Source organism: Lethenteron reissneri, chromosome 54 (assembly GCF_015708825.2).
Source record: "Lethenteron reissneri isolate LAM-NWPU_2019-01 chromosome 54, ASM1570882v1, whole genome shotgun sequence".
NCBI classification, from domain to species: Eukaryota; Metazoa; Chordata; class Hyperoartia; order Petromyzontiformes; family Petromyzontidae; genus Lethenteron; species Lethenteron reissneri.
In genome coordinates this window covers 12,383,416-12,398,210 of record NC_083832.1, presented here as the reverse complement: position 1 = coordinate 12,398,210, position 14,795 = coordinate 12,383,416, and the positions used below count along the sequence as shown (strand labels likewise).

Sequence of the window (14,795 nt, the reverse complement as noted above, 5' to 3'; positions counted from 1 at the left end):
TGCCCATGCTTGACAATCATCACTTCCCTTTCAAGATTGCATCTACAACCCTGTACAGTATTGATATGTTATATTCTGAACATCCACATTGCTTACCCTACACTGCCATGGATTTCTATAATGTTCTGTCTATAACTGAGTTTGGAGGTCAGCAGCTTCTATCCCCATTGCTGTGTTCAAGTCCAGCTCTCTGACCCATACAGTAAGATGGGCCACTACCCCTGCATCACACATCTCTTCACGTGAACATTCACATCTCTACTCTTCCCAAATGCTTCATGTAGTCCATCAAAATCCATGCCCTACTAGCAGACTATCTCTTGACCTCCTTATCACAACTCCCAATGTTGTGCAAATGACTCCATAAATACAACGAAGCCTTTGAGTTCTTATGCCTGACTGCGATAAAGTATCACGTCTTACCGTGGAACCTGCGATGAAGGTGCCCAGACCCATCCCTAGCTACTGCTATCGCCTCTTTTTTAAAGATCACCTGAAGCCCCAGGTTTCTCAGGACATATATCAGAGTGATGAGTATCATATCACAGCGACATGAATGCTGAACACAGAGAATATATAAAATAGAGTCACTGAGCTGACTTATTCTGCTGCTCTTGTAATGAGGAGCCTTCCCCATATACTGCGCGTTATGAATTATAATTGTAATTAACGTCACCCGCTATAATCTGGCCTCCAATTCCCAAGGTGTTGCTCAGCGATGGCTCTGCAACAACGGGAGCTACGCGTTGGCTTTGCCAAGCGGGAGGTGTGCAACCCGGCCGGGCGGCGAGGGAGGAGCGAGCGTCAGGGTTGTGCCGGCGCTGTGGCCGAAGCTGCTCGGCTCGCTCTGTGGGCGCACATCGCTACAGAGGCCCCACCTTGCGAGCCGCCTGCTGTCTCAGGGCAGGGCCTCCACGTCGGACATCGCCACAGCTGATGGCTTCTCTCTGTAGTACCTCGTGATTCGTGCTCAACGAATGCACTCTGACATGTGGTTGTCATATGGACAGTGCAGTAGAGGATGATCAGGAGGATGATGATGAATTGGAACTCATTGCTGCTTTAATCAACGAATGCAGGGGCAGTGTTGTATGTGTTGTGATTATGAAATTTGATAAAAATAATAAAAATTAATATTTTTCAGAAAAATGCGCAAATCGCATAAATTATGATAATGTATGTAATTATATGCATAAATTATGATAATCACGGAGATAATCGTAGTAATTAATGCGGATGCTTGCGATTATGTTAATGTGTGCAGTTATGATAATTAGTCTTAGCTTCGTTATCTAGAGTTGTATCAATCAGGATAAAACGATTATCTTTGATCAAACATTTACTGATTATCTTAGTGTGTTTATGTTATGTTAGGTCTCCAACTTCATATCTCATCGAAGGTAACAGTACATATGAATAAGACAGTTTTGCATGGACTTGGAAAGAAGCACTCGAACGCTTGGTGTTAAGCAATTTTAATTCTAAACAAACATATGACACTCTAGTATGCAAAGGCAATTAACGAAAATGAATGACTAAAACATTTCTTATTCATGTAACTCGAAGGCAGCAACTGCCTCGCACGATCAGTTGATATTGAACGCACCACCTTGAAATGGCAACCCTTTTTGAAACACAAAGATAACTTTTTGAAAGTCTTATTCGTGTGCGTGTTGTGTGTGCGTTGTCCCCTTGTAAAATTAATTAAATTTTTCTTAGAGCCGGGAGTTGTGTCGTTAGCTTGTGGGGTGTGGGAGGGAATATACAAACAGCGGCCAGGTTCTCTCTGGCTTGGGCGTGGCCGCAGTGAGCCCCTGCTGCTCCCTCGCTCGGGCGTGTCTCTGCTCGTGCGCTCTCACTCTCCACTGCTGGACGACGAGTTGGCACGACGCTCGCCGGCGTGGTGCGCGATGATTCCGTCGTCGCGGCTGTTCTCACTGGGTGTTGGTCGGTGTGTGTATCAAACACACGGCGCATTCGATGGCGCTCTTTCTCTCTTGGTGGCAGCTCCAGGCTTCTCCACTGCGGCGGTGCGCGATATCGTCGTCGCTCTCTCCTTGATCGCTGCCAACTTCACACGGACACTCGCCCTTGCTTCAGGCTGTGTTGGCTTGTGGCTCTGGACGATGCGGTTGTGCGCGCTCACTAGCTTGGAGCGCTCTGGCGATGAACGATGGCTCTTGTTGCTCATCCGCTGCTGCTCGTCCTTTTCGATGCTCGCTTGGTCGACGCTTGGCGATTTCCGCCCTTTTACAGGTTGATTGCTTGTCGTCACTCGTCACTCTCTCTTCTCCGTGCTTCCCTTTGTTCGTACAGCTGCCAGCTTCACTCGCACTTAACTTCGTTCTGCGAGAAGCGACACCTGCTATCGGCATCGGTGTTTGCTCCCTCACGACGCTCCGCCAGCCGGAGCACGGCTGAAACCCAGCCTCGATCCAGGTTGATCTCTCGAACGACCCCTCCTCGTTCCATCACTTCTCGAGGCACGACGCGCCCCAGCACCTTGCGAGCCCCGTCGCAACGCTGAGTCGCAAGCCGAGTCGCGAGACTGAGCGCGACTTGAACAGACTGCACTCAGGCTGTCACTATAACGACCCCTCGTCGTCCCATCTCTCCTCGAGGCACGACTGCCACAGCTCCCTTGCGAGCCCCGTCGCAACGCCGCGTCGCAAGCTGAGTTGCGAGACTGAGCGCTACTCGAACCAGACTGCTCATTCGTGATGTGCGCTTGTGCTTAAAACTCAAAACGTGACTCCCCTCTCTGCGCATCTCTTGCGAGAGGAACAACAACGAGAGAAACAGATGCCCTCGGAATGTCAGGCACAGACCCCCCCCCCCCTCGCGACCTTTTTACTCCCTCCTTGCTCCCCCTTCGTGGGTCATCCCGAGGGCAGATCCCGCCATACATTTTATGGCACGCGTGTGTTCGTGTCAACCCGCTGGAAGACAAAGGTGGTCGAGGAGATTTATGCTATACATTATGTGGTGCTGTGTGTTACATTTATTCTTGATATTTCTTATGAGTTCCCTCGGTCTTAGTATATCGTGGTTATTATTCGTCTATGTTTAATGAATATTCGTAATGATCCTCGTTACATCATTATTTTCAGGGCTTCGCCAAGTTTAGTTCTCCAGGGATTGGTTTTTATTCTGAGTTATATTTTAATGTCCTGAGGTTAAGTGTAACTAAGGTTCCACTTAAGCTTTCTGGAATTCGTATTCTTTAGTTTTTAGGAAGGTCATGTAGATAGAAAACATACAATACTAAATAATATATATGCGGTGAATACGAGTAATATAAGGGAATTACTAATAAAAAGCCCCTATTGTTTATTGGTTAATTATTTTTGTTAAGTTTCTACTTTTCGGTAAGGAAAACGTTAAGGAAAACGCGAGTTGCAACAGTTGTTTTCCTTTGCTCTGCACCTTATCTGTGCATCTCCAGATGTCTTGGGAGGTTAGGCCATCGATCTTTTGTCCATCTGGATGTCTCTGACCTCTCTGTGACCGAATTCTTACCGTTTTAATGGCCCTCCATGTTTCATAGATTCCTGGTGTGCTTGTGAGGAGTAGTGGGTTGTTTTCATTATTTAATACAAAAAAATATATAGATATAAAAAAAAACATTTTTTTTGCCTAATTATTCTTAATATTAATAACGGAAAACAGGGCATAGATACAACAGCAGAAAGAGGATAGGAATGGGCACTGACTCGGTGACATCTCCCGTCGTGAACAACCAATACGGTGCATAGGCAGCGCACACACGGCCTGGCCAAATGTAAATTGTAAACAATTTCCTCATAAAATAACCAAGCTTCAAATGTACAGATACGCATACTCTGAGCAAGCGTATTGACAGGGCTCCCTAGGATGATATAACCATGAATCACATATCCGCATCTACACCTGCCCTGCCAGTGCTACTCAACGTGTTGACAATCAAGAATCTTATTCCTGCATTGCAATATGATTTGCTCACGGAGCGCTGGATCTGCGTCGCTGGGTCCCTGTGGTGCCGGCTCACAGCCGAACATCTTCTCGATCTTCTCCACGTCGCCCTCACTGAGGGTGTGGCCACCTCCAAAGCGACGCATGGTGCTTGTGTCCCTGGGCACCAGGGTCGGGCTGTGCTCATCTTTCGAGCCGGCAGTCCTGCGGAGTCATTTAAAATTGGAGTTCATTGCCAATGAAATAAGAGCAAATTAACACCAACGTCTCCATTGTAAAGCAGCTAAAGTCATAATTTATAATGTCATTTTGTGGGGTTTTGGCCAGTACAATATGAAGCAATGCACTATTCTTGTGAATGAAATCCTCATCACAGCCATGGACAATCCCTGAGCTGTTGAAAGCCTCCCCAAGTCATCACCATCCCTCACGGTGCCGCGACGCGCAGTCCGCCCAGCACTGCACAGGAGCCGATTTCATTGCCGATGTCCTCACAGCCTCCCTTGGCTGTCACTCCATCTTTAGTCTCGACCAGCAGCCATCATTCCGTCTATTAGCGGTTCCTGTCCAAGCTCACTTGCTTTCTTAACCATCAATGTCACATCTCTAACCTACGTATGTTCTCTATCACAAGTGTTCCTCGTTCTGTCTCTGACAATAATCGTAGAAATCATCTCCCCAAGCTTCTTTGTGCACTATGGAAACGTTTTAAATTTTCTTGACAATGTCCAAGTTTCTAAGCCAGATATGTCCTAGCAGGTTAGACACACTGATCACAAACTGTACTGACGAGACGCATTGCTATGTTACTTTTCGTTATCTAGTTCAGCCTTCCAGAAGCACTCCAGCCTGCCCTTGTCCACCGCTGTACTTCATCACTTTGCTGTCGGGATGTCTTTAAAAACAGAGATAAATGTACAGACATTACTGTGTTTCCCAGTTGTGTCTCTCTGACATTGTTGAACAAGTGAAATAAGGACCAATACCTCTGCAGTTGCCGATCATTGTTGTAACGCTGTGGGCTCACACGAAATTGATTTTTACAAGACGGAGGTACTCTGCAAACCTACCGGCTACCTCAGAGATTTGTTCATGAAGCCATCCAGATATATAAACACAGACACAACTTGAACTGAGAGGATAGGTACAAACTGAGCAATAATTGGAAGGACGTTATTAACCAGGTAAAGTCTTAACTGACTGTGATGTTACCATCCAACATGCATATGTTAGCTGTTATTTCGACTCTCTGTCTCTCTCTCTCTCTTTCTATGCCTCTCTCTTAGATCTCTCATGCTCACATGTCCGTTGCATTGCACTCTCTTGGCTTTGGATTGAACTCTCATGCTCACATGTCTTTTGGATTGCACTCTCATACTCACAGGCCCTTCGTATTATACCTGTTGGGTTGCACTCCCTCGTCGAGGAGGCCCATCTCTTCTCCTTCTTTTCTACAGTTACATGCTTATTTCTCACATTAACATCATGCTAATCCCTCACATTAACATAGCCACTTCCGTGCCCTCTAATTTCTCACTTTAACATCGTGCTAATCCCTCACATTAACATGGCCACTTCCGTTGCCCTCGTTTAGGAGGTCGCTCTTCTATCTTACAGTTACATGCTAATTTCTCACATTAACATCACTAGCACCGGCCACTTCTTTATAACCCTTGAGCTACACCCATTTCAAACCTTTTAAAACAGTCTGCCTCAGCAGCAGATCATGTTTTCCCACCTGATGACGGACGCTTGTGTTGCGCCCGAAACGTCGTGATTCATTCTATTTTATACCTACATGACTTTACTGAAAGAACCAAAGAGTAAGTGAAATAAGTTTGGCACTGGGCCCAACTGTGAGTTTATTAAGTCCTTCTAACATTGATGTACTTCATGCCCATTGGATGTTGCAATGACTCGACTTTCAGCAGTTGTAGATCGTGTTCATAATATTACAGAGCAAATGGAAGATACACAGAAGGGTTGTAATACAGATAACAAAATACTGTAACAAGTGAAGCTGTGGAGGTGGGGACCTGTATCTACATGTACAGCACGAGCAGCTGCTCTTAGGCCAGACCAAGAGGCCATGGACGCACAGCTAAAGAGCTGAGAGCAGGAGCTTAGTGGGGCTCAGGAGGAACTGGACCTGAGTGGACTCGGCTCTTGTCTGGTACCCGGGATGTTGGGCAGATGCCAGGAACTCAACGGGTCAACCCAGAGAACCTGGATCTGCCCCACGACCTCGAGCCAAGGGACCATCACAAGCGAGGCCATGTGACCTCGTGGTGCACCGAGCCTGCTGCAGATGCTAACTGCACAGACGTTTGGTGAAAGTGGTTAAAGTTCGTAATGGTCCACGGCTGGGTATCCATTCCTTCCCCTCCAAGACCTGGCCACGTCTATCCTTGCTCCAGGAACTCCGCAAAGACCTGGACCCCTTGTATACAAAGTGCACAGCGTGCCGGCACACCGAGAGACGTACATGCCGTAGTGGGTGACGGAGCTGTAGTCGTACGGGGTCCTTAGGTTGTGCTCATGGGGGGTTGTCTTCACAATGGCATCCACCCAATCTGAAAATAAATATATGAATTTATGACAAGGTCATTAGAGGAATACAGCTTCTCACATTATCACAAAGAGCCAGGGGCAATACTCTCTAACACAGGGGTCCTCAAACTACGGCCCGCGGGCCACATGCGGCCCGCCGAGGACATTTATCCGGCCCGCCGGGTGTTTTTGCCGCCGCTGCCTGTCTGTTACTTTTTTTCTACATGAGAAGGACGGTCATTGGTGGAAGAGGGAGAGGGGGCGGAGTTTCCCCCAATCAGACTGCATTTATGGGCAGTGCAGTCTGTATGTCTCTGTGTGGGCAAAGTTATTGCTGGTATATTGTTTTTGTAGCACTGTATATATATATTGGTATTTTACTAATAGCAATTTTGACTCCCTAGGAAACAATGATGTCAAGAAAGAGAAAAATTTACTCGGAGTGTAGGATATTCAAAGAACAGTGGACTTATGATTACTTTTTCATGCAGTACAAGGAAAGAGCTGTGTGTCTGATATGCCAGAATATAGTGTCTGTGTTCAAAGAATACAATTTACGTCAACACTATGAAACTCAACATAAAGATAAATATGCTTGTTTGGTCGGAGAAGTGAGAAAAGATAAAATATTAAAACTGAAAAATACATTAACAACTCAGCGAAATAGTTTTGTGAAACAGAAGCAGCTAAATATTTCATCACTGCGAGCAAGTTTTCAAGTTGCCAAGCTAATAGCATGCACTGGCAGACCATTCGTGGAGGGAGAATTTGTTAAAGAATGCCTTCTTTCTGTTGCCAAAGAGATGTGTCCAGAGAAGGCCGATTTATTTAGTACAGTGAGTCTTTTAGGACCTACAATTACACGGAGGATTGAAGAAATGGGAGACAATTTGCATCAGCATTTGCAAAACTCCACAAATAAAATTTCCTATTTTTCCTTGGCACTCGACGAAAGCAGTGATGTTCGTGATTCTGCACAACTTCAAATTTTTATTCGTGCGACGAATGACTATTTCGAAGTCACAGAAGAGCTTGCTGCACTGCAAAGCATCATATGTAGTACTAATAACATTCCTGCATTTCCCATAAATATGCTAAATTCCTCTTGATATGCAAATTATTTTGTCAAGGCGCTCTTTCCCCCGTTTCCAACCCAGCTTATATATGCTCCAAGCTCGTGTGCTGTTTCATTCAGACGCTGTCTCCCCGACAGACCTGGTTTTCACCTGAGGACGGCTGCTTGCGTTGTGGCCGAAACGTCGTGAGAATTATTTTATTATGTTTTATTTTTATTATTTTATTACTTCCCTTCTACGTGACTTTACCGAAAGAACCAAGAAGAGAGGATATCTATGAAAAGGTTTGCCAAACTGTGAATGGTTTGGAGCTGAACTGGGCTAAACTAGCCAGTGTGACAACTGATGGTGCTCCTAGCATGGTGGGGTCTAAGAAAGGAGTAATTACTGGCATTAACCAAGAGATGGACAAACATAACCATTCTCATCCAATAGCCATACACTGCCTCATCCACCAACAAGCGCTGTGTAGTAAATCACTGAAGTGGGACTCGGTTATGAAATTTGTGGTATCTTGTGTTAACTTCATTAGAGCTCATGCACTAAACCACAGACAATTTCAGGCATTTCTGTCTGAGCTAAATGTTGACTATGAAGATGTTCCGTATCACACAGAAGTCCGTTGGCTGAGTCGAGGGAGAGTTTTGAAACGTTTATATGACTTACTTCCACAGATTACAGCTTTTCTGCTTTCAAAAAACAAAGAAGTCCCAGAGCTCAATGATGCAGAATGGAAATGGCACCTTGCCTTTCTGACAGATGTAACAGAGCTACTCAACAGTTTCAATGTGCAACTTCAAGGAAAGGGGAAGCTCATCTGTGATATGCAATCACATGTCAAAGCATTTGAAGTAATATTAGGCCTCCTCATCAAACAAGTGAAGGAGGAAAACTTCTGCCATCTCCCCACAACTCAAAATCTGTTAGCGGAAAAACCATTGGTTGCATTCCCAAACAAAACGTGTGGATTCACTGGAAAAATTGCAAAAGGAGTTCCAATTTGGATTTAAAGAGCTTCATCTCCATGAACAGGACATACAGCTTTTCCGTAACCCATTTTCTATTGACATTGAAAATGTGGATACAATTTACCAAATGGAACTGGCTGAACTGCAGAATTGTGACTCTCTGAAAGACGCATTCAAGTCAAGCAGCCTTCATAATTTCTATGCATCTCTCCCCTCTGAGACATATCCTCATCTCAGGAACCATGCACTCAAAATGGCAACCATCTTTGGCAGCACTTATGTCTGTGAACAGACTTTTTCCAGAATGAAACATTTGAAATCTCCAACCAGATCTAGACTAATGGATGCACACTTGCATCACTTGTTACGACTAGCAGTGACAAATATGGAACCGGACATTGACCATCTCATTAGCCAAAAGCAGGCCCATAGTTCCCATTGAAATACTGGCAAGTTTGTTGATTTAACTTTACTTGTTCTTCATTTTAAATATTGTATTTGTTCCCGTTTTGTTTCTTCACTTCAAAAAAAGATATATGCAGTGTGCATAGGAATTTGTTCATAGTTTTTTTTTAACTATAGTCCGGCCCTCCAACGGTCTGAGGGACAGTGAACTGGCCCCCTGTTTAAAAAGTTTGAGGACCCCTGCTCTAACACAACGAACACTTTGGTTGACACCGTTAATTTGACTCATAACTTAGAGCCTTCATCAATCTGCTGTTGGACATTAGCCTATACACACTGTGTCATCATGTGGGTGGGTTGTTTAAGGTGGAGGCCTAGTATCTCGGCCTCGCTGTGCGCTGCGTTGCACTGCTAGTCGAGTAGACAACCATGTGTTCAATAAACCCTCGGAGCCAGGATGACCGTCCAACTCCGATCGTCATTTATTGATTGTAACCGGTAAAACTGGTGAGAAAACACAGATACAGCATCTGTTATAATTCGGAAACACCCACACAATGAACACCACAGCATCAGAACATTGTCTCAAATAACAATAGATCCTGGAAGGACCAGGCCCCAACATTACCCCTGAACAACTAGACAAAGGCACAAGCTGGTGCGTTGCATACAGGCACAGTGTATTCATCCCACTGCACCCCAAATGTACAGCATTACACTTAACACTAAACTGTGGATGAGATACTTCGTCATCACTCTCAGGATCGCAACATAGGCACAAGTCTGACTCGACCTACTAAATCACAAGTAACATCCACAATAAGGAAAGTCACAGGCTTCGTTACTAACTAGGCCTCGTATTTACTACAACAACTTAACGGCACCATAAAGGCATTTACGTTGCTATAACGGTCATTCCAACATTACAACAGAATTTCCAATATTATAAGAATATAAACAACTTACAGATAATGCTTCTTAAGCTCCCACAATGGACAAGTGCGGCTGTGGTCTCACTGAGATGCGATGCGTGCCGCCATCTTGACTTATCTGTGTAATGGCTGACGCCTGCGTGGTACAGTGGAAATCTGACATTGTCACTTCCTGGTCACGTGACCAACATTAGCATAAAAAAACAGGAACTTCCTGTTAACGTACGCTCCCCATCTGCCGTGAGGCAAGACACTTCCCGTCTGGTATCTAGGAGATACCACCATTTATTTCCTATCTCATAAACAAGTGTATAAAAACTTCAATGGGTCGACTTATTTGTCCATATCTTTGCGAGAGAGAAGTAGTACTGTCTCGACTATGGGCCTGATGAAAGTTCTTGCGACACCTTGCTTCGCAATCATAACCTCGACCTTTCGAACTTTTCCATCGGCACTTGGAATCGACTTGAGGATGCGGCCCATTGACCACTCATTCCGTTTGGCTTGGTTGTCCTTCAGTAGGACGAGGTCGCCTTCTTGGATGTCTGGTCTATTAGACTGCCACTTGTTGCGCACTTGGTGTGTCGTAAGGTACTCGTTTTTCCAGCGACGCCAGAACGTGTTCGCGAAGCTCTGCACTTGTCTCCATTGACGTCTGTAGAGGTCTGCAGTGCTGGCCTCCTCGGTAGGTGCTGTGAGCATATCTGTCTTCTGGGTAAGAAGTGTAGCAGGAGTCAAGATGAATGGTGACTCCGGGTCGGTTGAGACGGGGATCAGGGGTCTTGAGTTAATTATGGATGAGACCTCGGCCATGAGAGTGGTCAAGACCTCGTGAGAGAGCCGTGTGGACCCGACATCACATAGCATGGAGTCGAGAATGCGTCGAGTAATCCCGATCATGCGTTCCCAGGCTCCACCCATGTGCGAAGAGTGGGGAGGATTGAAGATCCATGTGCAGCCTTGGTCACTAAGGTATTTCCTGACAGAATAATCTTCGACATTCTCCGTATTGATCTTAAGCTCTTTACATGCTCCTATGAAATTGGTTCCACAATCAGAACGGAGTTGCTTGGCTGGCCCTCTGATGGCGAAGAACCTCCGGAGTGCATTTATAAAGCTCGAAGAGTCCATGGACTCGATGACTTCGATGTGCACTGCTCGTGTACTCATACAGGTGAACAGCACTGCCCAACGTTTGCTGTTCGCGAGCCCTCCTCTGGTGCTGCGAGAGATGACTGTCCACGGTCCGAACACGTCAATCCCTACAGAGGTGAAGGGAGGTTCCACACTGAGTCGATCGGCTGGGAGGTCTGCCATTTTCTGTTCTTCCTGTTTTCCACGTAGCTTGCGACACCGGATACACTTGTGGATTGTGCTGGCGATGCACCTCTTTGCTCCAACGATCAACAGCCCTGCAGATCGGATTGCTCCTTCTGTGAAGTGCCGACCTTGGTGCTTGACCTTCTCTTGGTAGTGGCGCACGAGTAAGATTGCGATGTGGCTCTGGCTTGGGATTATGAGGGGGTTTCGTTCATTCTCATCTAATTTTGCATTCCCTAGCCGACCACCGATCCTGAGCAAGTCGTCTTTGTCCATCCCGGGGTTTAGCTTCCTGAGGGTGCTGACCCTAGGAAGGTCTTCTCTCTTGTTGATGGCCTTGATCTCACTTGCATAAGCTGCCTGTTGCACACAGCGGAAGATTGATTTCCTTGCTCTGGAAAGCTCGTCTTCAGTGCGTGGCACTGTGCAGTGATGCTATCCATTGCAGCTACCAGTGGTGCCTCTCATCGGGCGATGGAAGCAGTCTGCGATATGCGTTAAATGTGCTATCGCTCGCACGAGCGTCGTCCATTTCGAGAAATGTTCAAAATGGTGTGGACTCAGTGGACTTCTTGGTCGCACATTTGTTACGAAAGTTGTCACTAGAGGACGAATCTCCTTGTCGGACTCGGGCTCTATGAGTCCAAAAGTCTCCTTGGTAGTACATGGGCCACCATCACGTCGTAACAGGAACGCTGGACCTGTCAGCCAGATGGTTTGATTCAGCAGAGATGCAGGGACGGACCTAGTTGCGAGATCTGCTGGATTCTGGTCAGTTGGAACGTAATTCCATTGCTCCAGCTGCGTCGATCTCCTGATGCGCTCCACCCGGTTGCTGATGTAGGTGTAGAACCTTCTGGTTTGGTTGTTTATGTAGCCTAGTACGACCTTACTGTCCGTGTAGAACTTGACCGCGTCCAGTTTGACGTCAAATTCGTCTAAGATCAATTCCGCCACCTCTGTAGCAAGAATGGCTCCACACAGCTCGAGCCTTGAGATGGTATGTTCCGGTTGTGGGGCCTTGCCGTGGAACTCCTTCCAGAATTCCCACTCGGACAATAGCTCCGAGTCGAGGAACGGAGAGGCCACGGTCACAGCGACCACCGCCACGACCACCAGCAGAGCGACGAGCAGCGGCTTCACCTTAGTCTTCTTCCCGTCAGTCAGGACTGGATTGGAGAAACGTGGAGGAACAAAATCCAGCGAAGCCGGTGGATGTACGAGGGAAGTTGTGGTCAGCATGGTGGTTTCTTTGTAAGTCTGCACGGTACAGCCTTGACTTCTCTCGCCGAGTTCCACTTTCAGCGTGAAGTGGTTGGGGCACGGTTTGAAGAGCGACGTGCGTCCATTCGTGAGCACACTCGTTCTGAATGTGCTGTGGTCTGGTTTGTGTATTCCCTTCAGACAAACGTCACCTACGATGACCCATCCTAGGTCGAGTCTCTGGGCATAGGGAGCGTCGTGAGGTCCATTGCGTTGGTTACGAACCTTGTGGACTCTCAGCATGTCCCTGCCGAGCAGAAGTAAAATCTGTGCCGCGTGATCCAATGGCGGGATGAACTCTGCTATGGGTTTCAGGTGTGGGTGGTGACGTGCAACTTCGGGCGTGGGAATCTCACTCCTGTCGTCCGGTATCTCGTTGCACTCTGTCACCGTAGGAAGGGCTAGCTTCATAGTGCTATCTATGGTTTCCACCATGAGGCCGCTCGCTCTTCTTCCCGCTGTCTCCATCAGTCCTGAGCATGTTCTGAGCGTGTATGGAAAGGAATTCCCACCTACACTTAGCTGATCAAAGAACTCTGACCTTGCCAAAGACCTGTTGCTCTGGTCGTCCATTATGGCGTACATCCTTACTGCCCTTTCAGGATGTCCTTTGGGATAGACTCGGACGAGGCATATCTTTGAGCAAGATCTTCCTTTGAAGCCTTCTCCACAGACTTCTGTGCATTTGGTTGTGATTGACGAAGTGAGTGCGGCGGTCTCGCCTTGCTCCCCGCCGTGCTCTGCTTCGGGATCGGAAGCCTTAGTGCTACTGGGTTTCGAGTAAAATGTGTGCAGAGCAGTTGCGTGTTTGTCGCTGCCACATTCCTCGCACTTGATATCTGCCTTGCAATTCCTTGCAAGGTGGTTTGTAGAAGCACAGTATTTGAAGCACACTCCAAATTCTTTCAGCATGTTCTTCCGCTCTTCCAATGGCTTCCTCCTGAACTCACGGCATTTCTGGAGGGAGTGAGGTTTATCATGCAATGGGCATTGCTTCTCTGGATCCTCTATCTTTATCTTTGTGGTGGTTGCCTGGACGGAGTTTGCGAATGTCGGAGGAGAGACCTCAGTCTTGTGTACGGAAATTGGCACTCTCGCTGTTCCCCGTTTCGCCGTTGTCCTTTCCATTTTTGGGAGATCTGGACTGGAAATCCCCGTGGTGCCAAACATGAAACTCGGGTCATTTCTAGTCTTAGCCAGGTTGCGGATAAACTTTGAGAAAAAAGAGAATGGGGGGAATGCAACTGGATGCTCTGACTTGTATCTTGAACCCGCTGTTCTCCATTTTTCCTGCACGTCAAATGGCAATTTTTCTACGATGGGGTTCACGCCATGGTAGGTATTCAAGAAAATGAGACCATCAAAAAATCTCCAAGCTCCCGTAACCTTTTATTGTCTCGACCAGAGATTTTTGCAAAGTTCTGCAACTTCTTGAAGAGAGCCTTCTCAATGGTTTCTGGGCTACCATAGCACTCCTCGAGCCTCTCCCACACCGCATGCAGGCTTGAGGCGGGGTCGTCAATGTTTGCTGACCGGATCCTCTTTGCGTACTCTGCGGATTCATTTCCTAACCATTTCACCAACAGGTCGAGTTCTTCACTTGCAGAGATGTCTGCATTTCGGATTACATTCCTGAAGGTAGATCTCCAGGCTCGATAGTTCTCAGAGTGGTCATTAAACTTAACGAGTCCTGTGTTGATTAGTTCGCGGTGAGCCAGGTACCTAGCAAAGTCTCCTAGTCCTGCTGATCCAGGGTGTGTCCATACTGGCGCTTGTGAGGTGGCATTATTGGCTGTATTGCCTAGCATGCCGTCATTTGCGATGGCGTTGGACTGTGGGCCCAAAGGGTTTCGATCACGTTGGTTGGATCCCCTTATGTGACTGTCTGGAATGTGGGTCTGACTTGGTACATCCACGTCTGACCCCACGTTCGCGATGTTGAGTTGGCGACTAACTGCCAGAGTGGGATATGCATTTCCACCATTCCTGTAGACAGCATTCATGTTCATTCGGAGTGGAGATGGCAATGCCTGAACGTCCACCCTTTGTTCAGTATGGTTTGGTGGAGGAGCATTGATGCATTGTTCAGACCAGTCCAAAATATTTTTTCTGGTGAGTTGATCACGGTCCTTGACAGGTATCCGCGTGCCAAACTCGCTCCAATTCTCTTCCTTATCCAGGTTGGCTGCTGCTTCGAGCACCTCTGCCTGGGCCATTGCAGCAGCTGCTTCCTTTTTGAGTTGTAGGGTGCTTAACTTAGCATCCAGCTCAATTTCCTTCCGTGTGGCAGTAGCCACTAATATACTCTCTTGCTCTTCAAGCTCTGCTTT

At 46.9% G+C, this 14,795-nt stretch overlaps 2 protein-coding genes across 2 annotated transcripts in view; both read right to left on the bottom strand.

The window, feature by feature from the left end:
- The window catches only part of LOC133356485 (uncharacterized), a 76,760-nt gene extending 72,663 nt beyond the window's left edge, over positions 1-4,097 (bottom strand). Inside the window, exon 1 of the mRNA XM_061574016.1 lies at positions 3,983-4,097. Coding sequence (XP_061430000.1) covers positions 3,983-4,097 — 115 coding nt within the window. The remainder of the gene's footprint in view (positions 1-3,982) is intronic.
- Positions 4,098-4,776: 679 nt separating this feature from the next.
- The window catches only part of LOC133356484 (uncharacterized), a 59,775-nt gene continuing 49,756 nt past the window's right edge, over positions 4,777-14,795 (bottom strand). The window contains exons 10-13 of the mRNA XM_061574015.1: positions 13,868-14,017; positions 12,096-12,371; positions 6,425-6,524; positions 4,777-4,846 (exon numbers count right to left, since the gene is read on the bottom strand). Of these exons, the coding sequence (XP_061429999.1) occupies positions 4,777-4,846; positions 6,425-6,524; positions 12,096-12,371; positions 13,868-14,017 (596 nt within the window). The remainder of the gene's footprint in view (positions 4,847-6,424; positions 6,525-12,095; positions 12,372-13,867; positions 14,018-14,795) is intronic.